At 43.7% G+C, this 22,921-nt stretch overlaps 1 protein-coding gene across 2 annotated transcripts in view; it reads left to right on the forward strand.

Moving 5' to 3' along the window:
• KIRREL3 (kirre like nephrin family adhesion molecule 3) overlaps positions 1 to 22,921 on the forward strand; it is a 737,348-nt gene that overhangs the window by 692,088 nt on the left and 22,339 nt on the right. For both annotated transcript variants that reach the window (XM_080983902.1, XM_080983903.1), the window contains 2 exons: positions 7,143 to 7,250; positions 21,260 to 21,369. In XM_080983902.1, the coding sequence (XP_080840028.1) occupies positions 7,143 to 7,250; positions 21,260 to 21,369 (218 nt within the window). The remainder of the gene's footprint in view (positions 1 to 7,142; positions 7,251 to 21,259; positions 21,370 to 22,921) is intronic.

Raw genomic sequence — 22,921 nt, forward strand, 5'->3', positions numbered from 1 at the left:
CCCACCTAGCAGTTCAAAAGCACATCAAAGTGCAAGTAGATAAATAGGTACTGCTCCGGTGGGAAGGTAAACGGCATTTCTGTGCTCTGCTCTGGTTCTCCAGAAGCAGCTTAGTTATGCTGGCCACATGACCCAGAAGCTGTATGCCGGCTCCCTCGGCCAATAAAGCGAGATGAGCACCACAACCCAGAGTCAGCCACGACTGGGCCTAATGGTCAGGGGTCCCTTTACCTTTACTTATATGCAAACAGAGGATTCAGATCCAGGTTAGAGTAGACCCAGGACTCACTGAAGACCCTTTAATTTCAACGGGTCTACTCCTAGTGTGACTAGCCCATCTGGATCCAGCCCAAGGAGCCAACACACACACACACACACACACACACACACGCACACACACACAGGAAGAAATCATGCACTCTATAATCTTAAGGGCTGGGTAGTGGCTCCATGTAAGCAAATCTGCACACCACTGTCAGTTCAGAGCTTTAGCACGGGGGACAGGAAATTGACACAGCAGGTAAGTTCCATGCCTGCTGCCAGAAACATGAATTGTGTGATGTAGATTGTACAGGCGCCATCTCACATGCACCCCCAGCTGCAGTGTGGGCAGGCAGGGACAAGCGAGGGCCAAATGCTGTACTATTTGTGCTCCTGCTCCCTGTTGAGACTTAACACAGCATGGGGCATTTTAATAGGAATGGCTGCTGTCATGCCGCTGCAATAACTAATCACACATTCTTACATTGGGAAGGAGGGGAGTCGGCTTCGATTGCAAGGGAAAGCAGGTTTCAAACTCAATTTAGTGTTGTCAAATTCAAAAATTAGGCCTGTGGCATTGCAGAACTTCAAGCTCCATATAGCATACAGCTTGGACCCAGATAATGAAATCTTTCATTGCAATACCTTCCTTGCCAATAGGGGATAAATAGCAAGAGCACACCCAGAGACACCAGCAGTAGGGTTTTTTTCAATAATAATAATAATAAAATCCGATTGGAAAGAAGCCCTCAGAGAAAAAGACAGTGTGCAATGATATTGTAGGACTTCATATATTCACTCTGTCTTAATGATTCCACAATAAATTGGCTCAGTTTGCACTGAGGGTGAAGGAATGGTTGGGGAGTGCTCCCCCCCACCAGTCTCCCTTGGACTCCAGCTGGGCTCTAAAATGTCCAGCTGGGATAATTCTCTCTATCCCCATGAGCAGTAATGATAAACCCATGCATGGATTTGAACTACAAATCCAATAACTGGGAACGGGGAGCTGGGCAAGAGAGGGCAAGCCCTTATATACTGTTGGGCCTCTTCCTCTGTTAACCGAAACAATAGGAGAAATTAACCTAAGGTTAGGAATGGGAGAGAATGTTGATTCATTTAATGGCAAACCTCCCTAATTTGCAATTTCTGAAACAATTCACCAAACGAAACATAGACCTCTACAGAAATTCTCACTTCTCTGGGTTTGCCAATGCAGTTTTCCAGCCAAGAAATACGTACAAAAATTGCATATACTAAAGTGCCCATATAAATGCATATAGACATGAAAAGAACATGCAAAGATGTGTTATATTAGGGAGCTTTTTTTGCAAAAAAAAGTGTATATTAGGCAAAACAGCATGTAATATGTATAGACTGGCATAGATTCTCCTTAAAATGCTGGTGAATTTTCATGCGGATGTGTTCTAAAAGAAAATGCAAACTGATGTAGAGAACTGAACTTAAGATTGGAAAAATAAGAAATTGAGAGAAACCAAAACTGACAGATGCACCCATCCTTGCCCAAGATCTAAGAGGATCTATCCTTTGCCTGTAGCTGCCAGTCCCTTTCCATTATCAACTCAAATGAAAGATAGAGTTTTACAAACCAGCCATCATCTTGTGCTATACTTTTACATCCTTTATTTCAACAAAGACATCCAGCTTACATGCCACTTGCAAATGTTGGTGGTCTTGCCACTGTGTCCTCCTTAACAATATTTGCCCCCCTACCTCTATGTGAACAGTTTTGAGACCTACCCCTCACAACAGTTAGCAGACAGAATTCTTACCCTTTTTGTGATAGGTATATGTCAGGGTGGCGCTGTGGGTTAAACCACAAAGACTAGGGCTTGCCGATCAGAAGGTCGGCGGTTCGAATCCCCGCAACGGGGTGAGCTCCCGTTGTCCGGTCCCAGCTCCTGCCCACCTAGCAGTTCGAAAGCACACCAGTGCAAGTAGATAAATAGGTACCGCTCTGGCGGGAAGGTAAACTGTGTTTCCGTGCGCTGCTCTGGTTCGCCAGAAGCGGCTTAGTCATGCTGGCCACATGACCCGGAAGCTGTACACTGGTTCCCTTGGCCAATAAAGCGAGATGAGCGCCGCAACCCTAGAGTCGGTCACGACTAGACCTAATGGTCAGGGGTCCCTTTACCTTTATCCTTTTTATATGTCAGGGTTGGTGAACCCGTAGCCTTCTGGACGTTACTGGACTTCAACTAAATCCTGGCAGGTGCAGCCAAAGGTCAGGAATTATGGCCGTTGGAATCTAGCAACATCTGGAGGCCCAGAAGTCCCCCAGATCTGGTACATAGCATCTATGAGGTTGTTTTTCTCTTCCTCCCTGGTATATACAACAGCAGCCTTTTCAGTATATGCAATCCACATAATAATGGATTGTGAGTCTTCCAAACAGAAAGCAATTCTATACATTTGGGCTGACTGCAGAAACAATTTTCCCCTCTACCTACTGATTCATCACACGGTCATTCAATTTCAGGGCATCATCCTCTTTATTATTTAAAAAACGTGTTTAGTTCAGGCAACTTTTCCCCTGAGGTAAAAGCAACAATTACAGGGTACTGATTGGGATCAGTACTGCAGCATGTGGAGAAAGGGGTTTAAACCTTTACTCCATACCTACAGCAGTTTTCCACTTAAAATGTGCCCCTCCCAGCTACTGTTTGCCACCAGAGGCAGTGCTGTAGCTATGGGGGGTAGGGGGTGCCACTAGCAGGTGTTTATTATTATTATTATTATTATTATTATTATTATTATTATTTATACCCCGCCCATCTGGCTGGGTTTTCCCAGCCACTCTGGGTGGCTTCCAACACAATATTAAAATACAGTAATGCCTCAAACATTAAAAGCTTCCCTAAACAGGGCTGCCTTCAGATGTCATCTAAAAGTCTGGTAGTTGTTGTTTGGAGTATGGGCCCGCTCCCAGGCCCAAGATGGAAAATGGGCTTCAAGGATCTGAGGGCAATGAAACAATCACTGAGATGGCTAGAGCGCCGGTGGTGGATAACTCATTCTGAATCTGACCAGACACGGGTTAGAGCTCAATGTCGAGCCTACCAAGTGGCGAAAGTGATGGCAAAGAAGACCTTCTTCACCTCTATTGCATCTGCGGAAAACAGTAGCATGAGACTCTTTCAGGTGGTTTGCAATTTAGCAGAACCACCTGCTCCATCAGGGCCCAGTACGGGCCACATGATCTCCTGCAATGATTTTGCAAAGTTTTTTTGCATATAAAGTCGCTCAGATTCGGGAAGAGGTAGACTTCACTGTGGGAGCAGGGCCGGGGCGGGGGAGTTCTAGAGCCCTGTTTAGTCAGGTTGCATGGGATCAGTTCCAATCTGTTACCCCCAAAGATGTGGACAGGCTGCTTGGACGAGTGAAACCAACCACTTTTCTCCTTGATCCCTGCCCATCCTGGCTTATAAAAGCTAGCCGGAAAGCCTTTAGAGAGGCACCACTGAGGCTCCCAGCCTGTACGCAACAGTGTATGTGTGGGTGTGCCACACTGGGTCTTTGAGCCTAGATTGCTCCTGCCAGGGGGACCGTTTGTTGTAAACACAAAACCCCAGTGGAGAAAACTGCCAAGTCAATCAGAACCAGACAGTCTTGTGAAAAAACAACAGCTAAGTACACAACAGAAAACAGGTATTGTGAAAGGAAACAAGAAACACATGCACACAGAACAGAACAGCAATTTCACAGACTCCCTTTCTTAAATATTCCATTTCTTCCCCCTCTAATTTAAGTGGGATCTGCCAAAACCAACGAAGATCCTCTTTTGGCAGTTAGCACATTCTGTGGCTGTGTGGTACAACACCAAAGTGTTCAAGGCAGAAACTAATTGGAATAAAGAGCACCGTTTGCTGTAAAAGTCAAGCAAAACTGTGCTGTAGTGGAAAATGTCATTTCAATAAGAGAATAGCTGGGGCTTAAACTCCTTCATCCTTGCAATGGTGATTAAAATAAATAAACCTCATTGATAAAATGTTTTCCCTAAAGCATAAAAAGCAGGTCGGTTTTGCAAACTGAGAAGTAGTGGATTGAAGAAGCTTAAGCCAACAACACATTGGCGGCAAAGTAGGTTAGCATGAAGTTCAGGTCGCTTCTGCATTCTTTGCAGCACCTCGCACAGTGTATATAGTATACACTATATACAGGTAGCATTCTACCTGATTCCCTTCATCCACTACATCTTGAACACAACATCCCTTCATGTTAATCCACATCCCTCCTGCTGTTCTAGCCTGAACCAAGTTCTGTTGGATGCATCAGGGTGGGTTTAGTGTCCAGTTCTGCCAAATTGTAATAAAAATGGCTAAAATCTGTCATACATTAAAACCACAAGCAATGTGAAACAATTCAGCATAAAAATGGGAGACAGAATTTCAAGCCACACTAAGCTCTTATCCACTCCACCTGAAGCTTAAAACTAAGTGCCAAGCAATCAGACATATCTAGGAAGGGAATTCTACAACCTGGGTGCCACAGTGGAAAAGGCCCTGCCTTGCATCCAACCAATTGTGCTTCTAAAAGTGGTGGGATACGTGCTGTGTCAAAAAAATACTTCCTGCATTTCCCCCCATCCCAGTTATTATCCATCAATTAATGAGATAAGAAATTGCATTCAAAATTTTACCTAAGGCATGATAAAATTTCAGTGAAATTCTTATGAGTGGGGTGCAGGATTTCTTATGTACTTGCCTTGCTTTTGAGGTAGCCAACTGTTATTTGGGAATGTCCTTCCTTCCATTCTACAAATCATCTCACCCGTGATCTGCACACTGCAGCCTCCCCAGGTGCCCATGCCCCAGTCAAAACTCATCATGCAGTAGCTCTACCCATGAAGTGTTTGAGATCAGGAGGCATGGGCAGTCAGGGAGGCTGCACAATGCTGGAGAACTGCTTGCTAGAAATAAAAAGCACATCCACCACCCTTGACCATATGGAAGGAAACAGACCTTCAAATATTTGGATCCCAAACCAAAGCTTTCGTCAGCTACTTGGCCAAGGCCAGCCAGTGAGCTTTGGGACTGAATAGGGATTTGAACCCAGGTCTCGTCAGTTTTCATCCAATGTTCTAGTCACCATAAGCACACTGGACCACACAATGAACAGTTTGATTTGGGATGGTGATTGTGTTTTGACTTACATGCTAATGAACAACCAAGCCATAACATCGAAACTGTGCACTGGCTGATTGCTGATTGGAGTGGGAAAAGCTTCAGGGCTAGATAATTCTGCCGCACTACTCCAGCTTCCAGAGAAAGTGCTAAAAAAAGCAAACCCACCTCTCCTTCAAGATAGATTCCGATGACAATTTGTTTCCTATCTGTTTACACTGCTTTTCAATTATCTAACTTACAAAGGGGATTACACAACATACAGTATTTTTAAAAAAAACTAAGCACAATCTATTAAGAGCAACAAAACCAATGAAACCTAATTAACAGTCAACAGCAGGATCAATCCACAATGTCAATCGATAAGCAGGGATCTAGTTTTCAAAGGCCTGATACCAGAAAAAAATGTTCCTACTTGTCTCTGAGAGGAGGCAAATGCCCGAGTCAAATGAGCCTTCTCCTTGGGAAAGGCATTCCACAGGATTTGGGCAAGCACTGAAAAACTGCTGCTCCTACTGGATGCTGTTCTTGCATCTCTCAGCCAGTGCTGATGGTATCTGCTTATAAACTCTCTACATGGCGACTGAATCTGTATGGAGAGTCTGAAGCATCCAGCCATTCATAAAGGAAAACTACACATCTCCACCATAACATATTTCAGTTTGGTAGGTCAGATTTGTGACCAGACATGATAAATGAGTATAAATGATGTTGTTTTAGTCACCAAACACCAAGCCCATAGGAAGCCAACACATGGTCCATCCAGAAAATGAATGGAGGGAGGTCAAGATGTTCTCAGAGTTTAGAGCTGTGTCTTGACCCTAGCCACCTCCTGGGCTCATGCACACAATATTGCCACAGATTTTTGTAAGAACTGTAAACTTTCTTTCCTTATGATTTTGAAACAAAAGCTGAGGTTTCCAGTGTGCCACATCCTTTGCTTAGTATCAAAATTACATACCTGTGCAGCAAATTTACACATGCCCAGACTGCGTGCTGCCTGGATTTTTTATTATTATTATTATCTCCCTGTCTCCTCTGCAAAAGTCTTAATATTTCAAATAGTTCACCTGCACTAAACTGAATAAATCACCCACACTCACCCTACCCTGGCCTCTACCAGCAATGTTTGCATTTGTTTTGCCAAATGTGAGAGATCCAGGGGTCAGTGACATGAGCCACACATCTCCATTTGTCTTCCCTCTGAACAAACAAGTCCCCAACCAACTCATTTGAGTATACCATGTGTCATTCACCAAGCTACCCTTGCATTTTATTGGTTCGGCACTAATCTGAGGCCCCATCTGCACCATACGTTTGAAGTAATTTCATACCACTTTCATCACCTAATAATCTTGGGAACTGTTGTTCCTTAAGGGTGCTGAGAGCTGTTAGGAAACCTCCTCACAGAGCTGCGGTTCATAGAGTGGTTTCTCAATCCCTCTTCCCAATAAATTTTGGGAACTATAACTGTGCGGTGAAATAGTGGGTTTCCTAATATCTCTCAGCACCCTAAGAAACTACAATTTCCGTAATTCTTTGGGGGCAGTCGTGACTGTTTCAAGTGGTATTGTGCTGCTTTAAATGTATTGTGCAGATGTGGCCTTAATGTTTGACTGTAGGAGGATCTGATGATAGACAACCAGGGTTCTGGTAGTGAATGGGGGACAATGAGAAAGGACAAAAGTTGGTGATATCCGGAGCCCATCTCCACTTCATTTGCTCTCTTGTTTTTTCCAGAGTCAGTGCCAATGGCAGTCATCATAGGCGTGGCAGTTGGAGCTGGTGTGGCGTTTTTGGTGTTGATGGCCACCATTGTGGCCTTCTGCTGTGCTCGCTCGCAGAGAAGTAAGTCACTTTCTTTTTATTCAATTGACTCTCTGACCATATCATGCTGGAAGTCTGGAAGCCCTTCTTCTCTGCCTAGGAAAACCACATGGAGAGGTAATGTAAGTTTATCCAAAGCTGCCTCTTCTTGTGACGTCCTCAAAGACCCATCTGGCCTTGATTCCCTGGTTATGATAAACATTTTATCCCTCCAATCATGACGCTGGGATGGAGACAGCTTGGGAGGAGTCAACTTCGGCTAGGTAAAATCATTTGGCAAGTCTATAGTGAAGGGAACTTTCATTAGATTAGGTTGATGGCTCTATCTGTAATTAAGAGAAGGGAATGTAACCCAATGGTAGAGCACATGTGTTGCATGCAGAGAGGCCCAGGTTCAGTTCCTGACATCTCCAGGTAGTGCTTGGAAATACCGTGCCTAAAACCCTGAAGATCTGCTGCTGATAGATAGGCCAGTGGTCTGACTCAGTGTTAAGACAGACCATCAGGTGTCAGCTATTTTACACATGCTGTGCTCCTAAGTGCAATGTGTAGAACAGCTCTGAGGTCTTGCTGCACATGCCTCCAGGGTGAACATGATATGGATGCACCATATTATTGGTTGACTAAATCCAACTTATTTTGTACACATGCTTAAGCTGTCCTTGTGACTTCAACCCACCATTAAACCATGCCATAAATGTGGGAAGTAATGTGAAGGAAGTACATTGTAGAGCTATCCCATGTAAACTTCAGTATGCTGTTGCAGCACTGCATTTCAGGGCCTCTCCAGGTGTCCTTTTCATTGTGCATTCATGATTATTTGTGCTCATGGTGGTATTGAGACAGTTATTCAGGATCCCATTTTCAGCACCATTTGCACCTGCAGCAGTTTTGGAGCAAATGTACTCTTTGTTTGCAGTCAGTTCATGTCCTGTGTCTCCCTGCTGAAATCCTGAAACTTTTCATACTGCAAATGTTCTAGGTTGTTGGTTTATTTGTGCCACTTTTGTTGTGCTATAGCACAAGAGTGCCCTTCCAGAAGAAAATAAAACAGCAACATTGGGAAATCACAGAACAACTAATAAAGCAGAATGATGTGTGCATGGTCCAATATAAATCCACCGCTCACACACTATTATTGTGTCAATGGCATGTTGCAGAATACACTTGTGAAGGAACTTTCCATTCTGTCATGTACTGTATTTGCCACATGCAGCACTGTTTCCATTGTGCTGCAGTTTGTCTTCCACCAAAAGTTGTGTTATTCATCTCACTGTCCACTGTGGTGAAATTATATACCAGTAATTATATTTTCATTGCATTATCCCACTCCATTCACTTCAATGCAAAGGAACCACAATGCAAAAGGGGGAGTGTGGGAGAGAGAGAGAGAGAGAGAGAGAGAGAGACTATTCCATATCATTTGCAGACTAAGAGCAACAACAACAGTGAACACTGATTATAATTGCTAGATTGAGTTCTGTTCTGGACATGGGGCAAATAAGCAGACATTGGCAGTTTCTGCTCCTGTTTCTGTCTGAATTCTCTGACATCCCTACTTCCATCTCCACCATCGAGCAGCTCTTGCCATTTGGAGATTTATTCTTATCTTAGCTGTCATCTGCTTTCCTAGAATTTCCACCCAATTGGTGCTAATCTTGCCATCTGGAGAAATGATCAGTTTGCCAGAAAGATAGATAAGATTGATATTTGCACCAGCCACCAAGCATTGCTGTTACTCTTCAGATGTTTGAAGACATTGACCATGCCTCCTCTTAAACTTCTCTTCTCCAAACCAAACATACCCGGCTCTTTCAACCATTCTTCCACAGACTTGGCTTTTCCAGACCCCCTCATCAGCCAAGTCAATCTCTTTCTTAAAATGTGACTCTCAGACCTGGAGGCAGTGCCATTTACTGCTTTTTGCATGGGATCCCAATATCTGCCCTGGGGTGGGCAGCCCGCTCTTCCCTAGTTGTAGCACCAACCACATCTGGAGGTCTTCTTTTGGATTTGACCAAATGTATGGAGAATACAGCAGAAATACGCATTAGCTTCATATTAACGTGTTGCTTTTATCTTATACTAAAATATGTCTTGGTTTTATGAACATTGCTCCCCGTTCTGAGCCTGCAGGGATCAGGAAGGCTATACATTTAAAATGAAATCTATACTCGAATCCCTTGCTGAGCCCGTAATGCTGTTGGCTTTGCTGCCGAGTCGACAAAGCAGATGTTAAAATAAACATCACAAATGCAAGAAAAGGATTGTGGAGGTAAACAGGAGCAGCTCATTAGGAAAAAAAGCATAGAAGTTAAAGAATGATTGTTGGCTGAGCGAACAGGGATCAAACCATCGGGGGAAGAAAGAGTGATTGTTCTGAGCTTCTGAGACAGCAAGAGAGAACAAGCAGTCCTCAACCATGCCTCTAACTGTAGGGATAGTGAAAGACAAATAAGCCAAACACTATGCAAAATCCCTGTGTTGCAGTGCCAATATATATAAAAAACCCAGTTGGTTCTTTCTGGATTGTTTGCAAAGAAATCAAAGAGCCAGAAGCTCTCCCTGGACTTGCTTAATGAATGGCTGGGCCTGCATACTAGTTTGTTCTTAACAGCAATAATTGTGTCTGCTTCCCCCCACTCCCCCCCTTTTTTATGACTCTCCCAAACCCCATTAAGCGGCTCTTTCAGGTATTAGCAAATTAAATATCTGGCAGTCATTAATCTTGCATTTTGGTAAGTATTTTTTGATGGGCAGGCGTGCGGCTAAGACCTGAGAAGAGGCCAATTCAATTTCAGTGGAATCATTCAGCGATGATGGCACCATTCAAGCTTGCTCAATGGAAAATGGGCCAACTCGTCGTTGCGGTGTCAACGGTCAGACATAATCAGTCTCGTCTGCACATTCCCCTCATCTTTCTTTTCTTTTCTTTTAAGATAGATGTGAGCACACTGTATCATTCCTCTGATCCTGGGACAGAGGGAGAACATGTGGCTCATTACCTACTCCTTATTTGATGTAACCAGATGGCTCTGGATTATTTGCAGGGCACACAACATCTAATATTGGTATATTTGTGATGATGACAGATCAGGCGTGCAGCAGTGGTGCCAAGGCTTGGATTAGGAAGCAAAGCCAGAGTTTCAAAGCACCGGATGTTTGGAGGCTGGAGCCAAGCTAGTGGCATTCCCAAGGCTCGAAATGAAACCTTTGGGTCTACTCTGTCTTGATTCACAAGCTGAAAACATCCATGAACAGTGTGTATGAGGTGGTGTTGGTGTTGATTTGCATGCTGATCTCCTTCAGCAGTCCCTTGCCCACCCTCAGAACTGCATGCTGAACTCAAAACAAACTGAGCTAACTGACATGGATGTAAGAAAGCATTGCTTTCTGTTTTGCCCTCTTGTTAATCCCCTGCAGTGCTGTCTCCATTCTGCTGCAGTTTGTCTTCTGCCAAAAACTACGCTATTCCTCTTGCTAGCTGCTGTGGCAAAATTATGTAATTTACTTAAATAATTAAATACATGAATTTGAGAGAGGTGTAGCCAATTATGTATCATTTGTGGACTGAACAGAACATCAGTGAATACTGATTATATTTGCTGGGTAGATTTCTGCTACAGACATGGCATGAATAAACAAAAATTGGCAACTGGACGGCCTCGGTCCAGTATACCTGAAGGAGCGTCTCCACCGCCATCGTTCTACCCAGACACTGAGGTCCAGCACCGAGGGCCTTCTGGCGGTTCCCTCACTGCGAGAAGCCAAGTTACAGGGAACCAGGCAGAGGGCCTTCTCAGTAGTGGCGCCCTCCCTGTGGAACGCCCTCCCACTAGATGTCAAAGAGAACAACAACTACCAGACTTTTAGAAGACATCTGAAGGCAGCCCTGTTTAGGGAAGCTTTTAATGTTTGATGTATCACAGTATTTTAATACTCTTTTGGAAGCCGCCCAGAGTGGCTGGGGAAACCCAGCCAGATGGGCGGGGTATAAATAATAAATTATTATTATTATTTATTATTTATTATTTATTATTTATTATTATTATTATTATTATTATTATTATTATTATTATATAATTTCTACTCCCATTTCTGTTTTCACTGGAATTCAATACAGGTTGGATTTAGTCCTTGCTGACAGGTATTTTCTCAATCCCTCTAGACATATTAACAACTGCAGTGCCAAGTTCCATGGGTCTCCCATGCAGCAAAGGAGCCCTTGTTCAATGAGAATCTGCTTCATGAAATGTGTGTGTGTATCATGAGTGGATCAGTGTATTTCTAGGCTGTATCACTTTTGCAAGTGTTCATTCATAAGTCCGTTCCAAACCATTTCTATCATTAATCTAATTTGCATGAACATTCTTGTTTAAATACACACTTTTAAGATATGAAATGCACAATTCTAAATGGATTTTATCCTAATATATATTTTATTTTATTTAACAAGGCATCTATACCACTTAATCAAAAGGAATATCTAAGTGGTGTACATAAAATGGTGTAAAATGTTCATTTAAAAAAATGCACTCAAAACAGGTGTTAAAACAGTAAAAAAAATAATGAAATTGCCAAAATACAGGGTAATCAACAATTTTTAAAAGCAAATGTATGTAATATAATACATATCTGAGTAAGCATGCTTAAGCAAAACAAAATAAAATAAGTACGTGGTGAAAACTGTGGCATAAAGGTGCCTGCCTAATATCAATATAGCGGTACCTCAAGTTACAAACGCCTCAAATTACAAACGCTTCAGGTTACAAACTCCGCTAACCTGGAAGAGTTACCTCGAATTGAGAACTTTGCCTCATGATGAGAATGGAAATCATGTGCCGGCGGCGCAGCAGCAGCAAGAGGCCCCATTAGTGAAAGCACGCCTCTAGTTAAGAACAGTTTCAGGTTAAGAACGGACCTCTGGAACGAATTAAGTTCGTAACTGGAGGTACCACTGTAGTCAGGGAATTTCAGAGCATAAGTGCTGCCATGCTAGTGCCCCATCTGCACTAGATAGTTAAAGTAGTATCATTCCACTTTGAGCAGTAATGGCTTTCCCCTAATAAGTCCTTGGAACTGTACGGGTTCTGAGAGTTGTTAGGCTACCCCTATTCCCCACAGGGCTTCAATTCTCAGACTGGTTTAACTATCAAACCTTCTTCCCAAGGAGCTCTGTGGGGTCTCCTAACAACTCCCAGCACTTTAACAAATTATAGGATACTTTGGGGGACTGTTTAAAGTGATACAATACTGCTTTATATTTATAGTGCAGGGGTGGCCTAAAACCCCAATTTCTTGCAATTGTGGAATGAACATTATGATAGAATCATCTAATACAACCCCCTGCAATGCAGGAATCTCAACTAAAGCATCCATCCAACCTCTGCTTATAAACCCAAATGAAGGAGAACCCACCACCTCCCAAAGGAGTCTGTTCCACTGTTGAACAGCTCTTACTGTCAAAGTCCTTCCTGTTTAGTCAGAATCTCATTTCTTGTAACTTGAATCCATTGGCTTGGGCTCTACCCTCTGGAGCAGGAGAAAACAAGCTTGCTCCATCTTCCATCTTTAGATATTTGAAGATGGCTATCACATCTCCCCTCAGTCTCCCCTTTTCCAGGCTAAACATACCCAACTTCCTCAACTGTTCCTCATATAGCTTGGTTTCCAGACTCTTGATAATCTTGGTCACCCTCTGCACACATTCCAACTTGTCAATACCCTTCTTAAATTGTGGTGCCCAGAATGAGACACAGTATCCTTGGTGTGGTCTGACCAAGGCAGAATAGAGTGGTACTATTATTTCCTTTGATCTGGACACTATACTTCTGTTGATAGAGCCTAGAATAGCATTAGCTTTTTGTTTGTTTGCTTGTTTTGTTTTGTTTGCTTTGCTGCTGCTGCATAACGCGATTTTCAGTTTAAGCTTGCGATCTACTCAGACCCCTAGATCCTTTTCACATGTACTACTGGCAAGCCAGGCGTCCTCCATCTTATATTTGTGCAGCTGGTTCTTCCTGCCTAAGTGCAGAGTCTTACATTTGTCCCTATTGAAATTCATTTTGTTAGTTTTGGTCCAGGTTTCCAGTTATGTGGCAGTGGTCCTTGTGAAAGCGTCAGGCAGTTGAGAATCACAAAATTAGGAGAAGTGCAAAATGCAGAGGACAACTCTTTTCTGGACCAAACATTTGTTGCAGAGTTGAGGAACGGATCAGTTCCTATAAGACTATATTGCTAGCATCAGCTCTCTGTAGCAACTAAGAATATGTTGGGGCAGGGGGATAAAAGGTTGACTAAAAGATGTGTAAAAGCCACCAATAAAAACAAGACCACCCTAAAAGCAAGAGATAATTCCTAAAACTGAGTACTGAGCCCCCAAAGCAAAGCAAAAACACACACAAAACTCATGTTTTTGCTGCTTTCCCAAAAAGAGTCAATTCAACCAATCAGGTGGTTTTCCCTTGGGAAAGAATTTCACAAACAAACATGAACACGCTTGCATTTAAAAGGTCTGAGTTTTACGGAGCCCACACATTTCCTGTAAATGTGTTTACGATTTAAAAGTAGCTGAAAATTGAAGGTGTGCACTTTGCTGAAGAAAACGGCATCCATTGATGGGCCAGCTGACTCCACAGTGGGATTTGTGCCACAAGCCCAGTAAGTACCACTAAGACTTGAGACTGGCAGGGATATCCCTGGACCGCCAACTTATTGGTGTAATAGCAGTGGGATGTGTCAAAGCAGAAATGATGCAAAGTGAACCCCAATCTCAGGAGAGTTGTATCATCTTCAGTCCTATCAGAGACTTGTCATCAAAGATCCATAGGCCAGGCTTAGAGGAAGCAACCTCATTGGTGGAGAGATTCTTCCTTGGGAAGTGATCCTCATTCCCAGCCAATCTCTCTTATGGCTAGCACTGGGGGAAACACAGCTGATGTCATTGCCTGATACCTCACATCACCCATTCAAACCTCCTGTAGGTTCCAGGCTTGGCCTCAGTAGACTTTTGAACTTTGCAGTTTTCTGAGACAACTTTTTGAGTTGTGTGAGACACCCACCATCCCTCTGCAGTGTAATGGCTTTTTCTCTAAAATAGGAGTGTGCAACCATGCTTCCATAACCCACAGAGGATATCCTCAGAGAAGTGTTTTGTCTTACATCCCTCACTGCTTGCAAAATATGCTGCTTAGATGAGGAAAACACATAGAATACCAATGCTCAGCATGGCACATTTGCCACCATATGGCCATCTGTCACTCATAACGTCTTCTTCCTGGCAAACTCCTCAAACATTATCTGTTCCCTTCTCTGGGCGAGAGTAGGGAGGGAAAGAGTCCGTCCAGTTTGTAGAAGTAACTTTCTGGGGGGGACACCTGCCTGGCCAGCAGATGCTATCCCATCTCCAGAGAAGACCTACACCAGCATTTGCCATTCAACAAACAGCACACAAGATGCGTTTGGGGCTGGAAATCGCCCCGTGCAGCAGTCTTTGTTCCACATGAAAGAATTCTGGCTTTCAAGCAGCCAGAGATGTTGCATAGGAAAAATGATGGGTAGACTAATCTGGATATACTTGTCAACAAAAACATCAGTCTATTGTCTATTGGCCAATTCCAGCGCAACAGTTTTTCCATAGAGCTGTACTTGTAAATACACCTTGGGGTGGCATTTCTCAAAGAGGTGCAGAATATTTCTGTTTCAAAATTGGAAGGATACGTAGAGCAAGCACTCAACTCATATAATGTATATTGCTGCTGTAGATGCCAAGGTTTTTTTAAAAAAAATATCTATTCCCCCCACCCCACCCCAGCAACGCAGTCAAATGCAATCCCCAGTGAGCTCTTGATCTCCATTTCCATCATACATATACCTTTTTGCTGTTGGCTCCAGGTTGGGGGATGCTTGGATAGACAAACAAGCCTTAGAATCCAGACTTGACACCTTTTAAAACTCTCATGGAAAACCTCGGCAATCCGATCAATAGATGAGGAGAAACTCCACCATTAATTAAATTAGCAAATTTTGTTAGGACCTGGGAAAACTGAGAGGGATCAGATACGTTTCAGTTAACATAGGCAAAGCTTGTAACTTTCTGAAATAGCTATTTTGGCACTAATGGAAATTTAGATCATCTGCTTTCTGCATGAAGTACCTAGCCAATTATAATGTAGAAAACCATTTATTTCTAGTTTAACTACTTTTGGGATAATGTGTTGTGGTAGTGAATAGTATGATTTCCCTCCTCCTCTCTCTTTTATGGATGTGTATTCTTTTAGAAATCTTAATGTACTTTTGAAAAAAAATGAATTAACTGCTATGGAGAGTGTGTGGATTTGTCTCCCAAGGGAAGCAGAGAAATTATTTATTTTTATTTTTATTTTTTATTTTTGGAACTGCTCCAAATCACAGCCTAGCTTCTTTATGGTCAAATGCATTTTTCCCAGAGGTCCCATTAGGTGACCCTGCAAATACATTAGCAGGTACCATGGGGAACCACCTCAATAAAGGTTTACCAGAGCCCCTACTAGGTGACTCAGCAGTCAGTAGTTGGGGCTCCTCCATCCTGAAGCAAAAACACTCTTGAAATCTGCTTGCTCACAGCCTCCAATTTCTTGGCTAGGAATCAGGAAAAGCCTGACTAAGCTAATGACGGGTCACGGGCGGTGGAGCAGGTATCACAGAAGGCGATTCTCACTCCCGCTTTAATGAGAGGAAGCAAAAGGCATCACAAGCAAATTATGTATACAGTAAGCAGAGAGATTCCTCAGGGGACATATTTTAACGGGCTTAATACACATCTGTTGTTGTTTCCTGGATGACATTACAAGCCACAAGTTATTTAAGGAGTAACGTCCCTAAGAGAGGACTCTATGAGGCCGTAATTGGCTTTTCATTGTGATTAAATGCTGAGGCTTTTGGTGCTCAGGACATTATTTCTACTCTTGGACAGAGAACAGGAAGAAGCAATAAACTACAAGAAAGAAAAAGGGGAGAAAACCAGAAGGGATAAATGCTTTTCCTGCATCATGAAGCTTGGAAAATTCCATCTTGATGTGTTCATAAACCCATTACTAGTAGATGCCTGGAGGATAGGCCAACAGTGGTCTCAGAACACATTATCAAGAAAAAGGTATAAGAAAACCAGTAAATTAAGTATTGATTTGGCTGGTGGCACCAGGTTATCAATTAAGGAGCCTTTGCCCTGGAGGAAGGGATGCTAATTCAGACACACTCCAGGTACTAGTAACCTTGATTTTCTTTTTTACCTTGTGACAACTAAGGGACCTATATTTTTCCCCTCTGCATTTCCTTGCTGGACAAGCATTTGCATGCCTTTCTTCACCTTTGGGATGAAAACAAAAATGGCTGGCTGCAGTGCTTTTATTGTGATGAAACTCACTGGTACAGAGCACAGGCACCTCTTTTTTCTGCTGCCCATGGCAGCCATTATGTGCTGGCACCTCAGGCACTATAAATGCTAAACACCACGTATCAATCTTCCCCAACCTGGCAGCCTCTTGATGTTGTTGGACTTCAACTCCCATCAGCCCTAAACAGCATGGCCAATGGTCAGGAATGGTGGGAGTTGTAGTTCAAAACATCTGGAGTACACCAGCTTGGGGATGGTAGCCATACTGTATGGCCATCTGCTGAAGATTCTTTTGTGCAGGCTGCCCTGTGCACAACTGTTGCCACCTGTGTAAAATCCTCTTTCGCTGCAAGTAATTCTTCCTACATGTTTGTTTCGGTGCTTATGAATGGAAGCAGCATTGTGGAGGTCTTGAGTGTGGGCCTCCTTGGAGCAATAATGAGATGGAAAGCTCAAGTTGGCACCAGGGTCCTGCCCCATACCCTTCCCTCTCTTTCAACATCTCTGCTATCTCTCTGCCTCTTGGAAGCCACAAGCATCCTCTTGTTGGGATGATAGACTGAACAGCAGACACATGAACACTTGAGTTAGTGCCTCCTATAAAGTATTCCATCTTTCAAAAAACCAGCCAAAGAGATGATTCATAGCCTGTCACTTGAAAGCATGCATTATTTATAGGGATTTCAAAACAACTCCCATTCCAATGTGTCTCCAGATTAGGTTGTAAAGTGCCCCCTTTTGCCGAGTCGCTCAAGTTGTTAAGTTCCCCAGCTGCAATCTGCAGGATGTGATGAGAAAAATGCTGAAGACTTTTCAGGTCTCTCTTTCCCCCTGACCCCATTTTTTAAGGATGATTATTATTTTTTGCAATCAAACGGGAAATCAAGGACACCAACATAAATGACTAAATTCAGCCCAATTCCATACATGCTTAATAAGATGCCAGTTTGCATGCACCTTTAAGCAAACAGACTGGCGGCATTCAGAAATGGCTCAAGATATATCACTACCTGAGAGGACAAACACAAATGGCTTCCCCTCCCACGAATTAGCATGGAGCACAGCCCATGGAGACCTTCTCCTGTGCCAGCCCCACAGTTCCCATTCATTTCAACAAGGCTTGAACAGAAGAAGTTACTGAAAGTCATGGCTGAGACTTTCCAGTGGTGGCTGGTACCCACTGAGACTTGTAGGGTGAAAGGTACATGGTACATGGAGCAAGAACCAATGACAGATAGAGATGGAACAAATGAGAGGCAGAGCCAACTCATTCTATTTTTGCCCCATCCTCCTTCCTGCTAAGTTCTACAAGGGCAAAACTGAGACTACGGAGGGGGAAGCTGACAGCTAGTGCTACCCCCAGGACTGGCTATGAATAAGAAGGCAGGCAGGTAGTGAGGAGCTGCCTGATTGCAAACTGAGGTTGGTGAGGTAGAGTCCTCTGTTTGGACCAGTGTCCAGTTCTATCTCCCATTAATACAACCCACAACCTCTGCCTGAAGTGAGAGCTGGTTCTTCCTGCATGGCTACAATTCTCAAGTCTGTAAGTTACGTGATTTCACCACAGTGGACAGCAAGACAAATAAGGTGGGTTTGGGCAGAAGGTGAACTGCAGGGGGACGAAAACAGTGCTGCATGAGACAAATACTGGAAGGAATAGAAAAGGATGCCTTCTTATATCCAGATGTTGTTGGGCTCCAACTCCTATCAGCCCCAGCCAGTATGGCTGGTAGTCAGGGATGGTGGTAGCTGGTCCAACAATGTTCTGGAGGGCTGTAGGTTCCCCATCCCTGCTCTGCAGCTTAGCTTGGGAGATCCTAAGAAAGACAAAGGCCAGTTATGAATTGCAGACCCATTTCTCAATCTGTTTCTTCAAAGCCTGGAGCTGTTTAGGTTTACCTCCTCTGCTGCCTTTAATCTTAGGCACACACAGAGAAAAGCATTTTCTTTCCTTTCAGGCCTGCTGTTTGGTATCTTTGGTTTAATTTTTCAAAAACAGTCTCTTCAAAGAGCATCATTCTCCTCCTGGGAAACTGGCGGGAGATGTTGGGGCTGGAACGCAAGTCGCTAAATCCCACTGCCCTTCTTTTCTCTCAGCTGCTGCATGAAAGCAGGCCATCCCCTTCCAGCTCAGCATCTGCCGCTGACTGTGCAGGGCTCTCCTTGAGAATACCTACTTTGCTGGGCAGCTAACTAATTAGATAATGCCTCTGATTCACTAAGATGCAATAGCTGAGCAAACAAAGAGCACGTTGCACATATGGACACTCTGTACTTCCAGTTTGGCCGTCTGGCTCAAACCAGGATGTGCAGGAACTGCAAAGGTGAGCATAAAAAGCATCCATTTATTACTTAAATAAATAAGCAAAGGGCCTTTAAGCTTTTGTCCCCCTGCCACTCACCTCCTCATTTTGGAAAGGTTCTATTACAGCCTTCTACAACCTGGCAGCCTCCAGATGTTTGGACTACAGTTCTGATCAGCCCCAACCTTGTTGTTGTTGACATCCATCTGTCTTGAGAGACAATCAAGTGTGCCTTCAGGTTGCTGTGTTAGCAACACCAAAGTTGCCCCCCGGGACGCAAGCCTGGGTAGCGTGTATGGAGGTTCTGGGCTGCCCAGAAAACAAGATTCCCCTCTTGGCCTTGCTGATATGGTCCAAAGGAAAGCAGAGCAATATGTTTGTCACTAGCTTGGCTGTAGGAGTTGCCAGAAAGAGGCATACAAGAAGCTATCTAAGCTTCTGAGGGGCTCCACTCCAGATTTGTGTAGGGTTCACTCTTTAGCCTTTTCTTCTCCCAAAGATATCCCTCAAGGCAGAGTTTTCCTTCTCCTAGCTTCCCAGGTTGACGAGCCTCATCTGCGTCCCATTTCCCTCTACAGCGCACGCAGAAAACACCTTTTTGACCACTGGACCCACTATTGGCCTTGTCTTCTCAGTCCACCAGAGCCTGTCTTCACATGTGGGGGAAGTCTCTAACGCACGAAGGATTTAAGACCCATCGGCTACCTTCACCTGGGTTAGCCAGTCAGTCTAAGCTGTTTCCCAGGGTGTGGCCACTGTCACATGCTGACAGCTTCAAGGAGCCACTAACAAGAGTTGAGTGCAGATTGGGGACCAAAGGTGGACAAACTACCCCAGAAGGAGCACAGTTTTCCCCTCCCCTAACACCCTGTACACCCCAGCACGTTTGTATTACCTAAGGGAAAAAACAGGCATAAAGAAATAAACTAACAACTGTAGCAAAGTGAAGTATGATTAACAAATCCCCATATAATTTACTTAGATATCAGATGCCCATGCAATCCTGGGATGTGCTAGTGTGTTATTGTTGTTGTATTTATTACCTGCCCTTCATCAGCAAGTCCCAGAACAGGTTACAACAGCTAAAAAATTCATAATGAAAACAATTAAAACATATTAGAGTCATGGGAATTTAAACTTGTTTATGATTGTTGTCTTATAATTGCAATGTTCATTATATTGTAGTAAAAGGGCTTTTTTAAAAAAAAAATGCACACATTGTTGAATGGGGATTCACCTGACTTTGTGGGTCTCATAGACTGTGTGGTCTAGGTTGTATTCATAGTTCAAGAGGTTTAATAGCTTAAGCTATTGAATCTCACTATTTGTGAGATTCAAATCCTGTCTGAAACCCTGGAGAGCCACTGCCAATCAGGGGGAGCAATACTGAGCTGTTTTCTAGAGTCCCTACATAAATCACATCTGTGCCATAGAACAGGGGTGGGGAACACACACACACACACACACACACACACACCCCGCAGTTCTGCAAGCCACATGCCATGAATGGGTCAGGCCAGAATACAAAATGTATGGCGCAACACATGTAAATTTTACCTCTGTGCAATCCCTCTCTGCTCTCCATCCACGTAGGCAAAAGGCATTATCAGAGCTCAATGACACATTTCAGCCAGGCAAAGCAAGGGCTGGCCTGGGAGTCATGGGGTCTGGCTGGGGTGTTGTGCAGGGAGAGTCCTGAGAACCAGATAGAGATGCCTGGAGGGCCACATTTGGCCCCTGACTCTGAGTTTCCCCAGCCCTGCCCTATAATTCCTCCCGGAATTCTGTCCAATACACTAGGGTACAATGGCAGGTGAGAAAACGGTTTCCTAGCAAATGAAAGTTGCACTAAGTCAAAGCTCCAGAGAAAGGCATGCCATGCAGGGGTGTGTTAGAGGGAGAAATTGGAGGAGTGCAGTACTGGGTTCCCCCCCCCCCAAAGCAGGAGCAATAATCTCATTGCCAGAGCACCAGGATAACTGATGGAGCCTCCATGCTCTGGCAAGTGAATGAGGTGGAAGTTAGGCTTTTGTTTGTGATAAACTAACATAGAGGGAACTGGATAATGTTTGGAAATAATCAGAGGCTGGGTACTTCCTTGCTTTTTTTTTCTTTATAGGGTCCCTACATCGGACTAATAGTTTAAACAGCAGCATTTCTCTGCAATGTGGTTTGCATTTCTAATCAAAAGGTCAAGGTTGCATTTTAGCTGAATGAAGATATTTTTGTTAAAGTTTAATGTGTGAACCTATGCAGGCAGAGGTAGACACTACTGCTATTCTGCTAGGATCTGTGTAATGTTATGGAGCAGCTTTGTGGGGGGATAACTTTTACTCTCTTGCTCTTTTGTTTAGATCTGAAAGGTGTGGTTTCTGCCAAGAACGATATCCGCGTTGAGATTGTTCACAAGGAGTCTGCCTCAGGCAGAGAAACAGAGGAGCACCCGACGATCAAGCAGCTGATGGTGAGGATTTATTCTCTCTTTCCTTAATCTGTTGCTCTGTCTAACCTTTGACAGTAATGAGCACGGGCGCAGTGCGGTTCAGTGCGCAAAAGCCCACCAAAGGCAAAGTATGCTCTTCTGAAATCTCACACATCGCTCAGAGCTGTTAAAGTTGCACCGCTGTTGGAAACTCCCAGATTGCAACTTTGCTAATGAAGACAAGAAGCCAGGAGAGGTATGCTACAGAGCACCACAGCCTTCAGTCTCTGATAAACAGAAAGGCCTATTCAAGCCCTCAATAGGGAAATTGATGTGGCTGCAAATGGACAGAGAAGGGGAAGCTAAGCAACATATTAGTAGTAGTAGTAGTAGTAGTAGTAGTAGTAGTAGTAGTAGTATTAACAACTAATTAGGCACTAATAGCTTAGCTAGACTGAAAATGCCTCCTGTACAAGATAGATAGATGGCGAGTCTTTCATGGGATATATCGCTGGCCTCGTTACTGTCAAATCACCACAGCTGAAAAAGTGGTATTGTTGATGAACTTAAGAACAACCTTGTTGGATCAGTACCAAAGGCTCATCTAGTGCAGCCCTCTGCTCCAACAAGCAGAGCCTGAGTCGCACAGCACTCTCTCCACTCACTATTCCCAGCCACTGGTATTCAGATGCATGTTGTCTCCAGCAATGGGGTCAAATCAAAGCCATTAGGACTATCAGTCATTGACAGTAGCCAGCCAGTAGCAAAGTTTGCCCCAACTTAATGCCTTTCTGGCAGATTTGTGATTTTTTTTAGGAGTGGGCAGATCACCCGACTACCAATATGTGTCGTTTTCTGTTTGGCCCTTCATAAATCTGTTTTGCTGCATTGCCATGCACATTGATCTGTATTCTTTTTTTTTTTAATCCAGGCCCAAATTCATATTTTAATATATGAATATGTAATATCACCCCCCGCAAAATGTAAATATGTATTTTTTTCTCAATGTATGCATTTCTAAATGCATTTTATCCTAAAATATGCACTGATAACCTCATCTTCCACAAGTTTGTCTAATCCTCTTGGAGATTCAGTTGACGCCTGGAGTCCCAATGACCTCACCCTCTCCTTTCTCTCAGAGATAGCCCAAGACAGTTTGGTTCCTGGTGCTAAGGAATCTGAAAATTTTAATCGCATGGTGTTAAAAATTATATAATAAATTTAAGAAGTTGGCAAATTCTGCTCCCCACCCCACCCCAATTCTGTGCTTCAAAATCTGCTCCCTGAGGTGGGCTTCTTCACCATACCTGGGGTAGGGCAGCCCTGCTCTCTTTTTATAGGGCCTGGTGGGCCAGGATTGGTCCTGGAAGTCAGCTGACAGACTACTCGGGCAGTCTGGTACTGCCCCTTCAAAGCACAGAGCTCAGTATTCCAGGCTTGATATGGAAACAGACTGCTGGTGATGCAAGGCACCAGGGCCTGACTGCTGGGAGTCCCATGTTGAGGCACCCGGTTCCAGGCACAGCTATATCCCAGGATATGTTTGGGTAAATTCCTGTGAATTCTTCTTAGCCACCTTATACTGAGGTCAGAC

This window comes from Podarcis pityusensis, assembly GCF_964106645.2.
Source record: "Podarcis pityusensis genome assembly, chromosome: 15".
Taxonomy (NCBI): Eukaryota; Metazoa; Chordata; class Lepidosauria; order Squamata; family Lacertidae; genus Podarcis; species Podarcis pityusensis.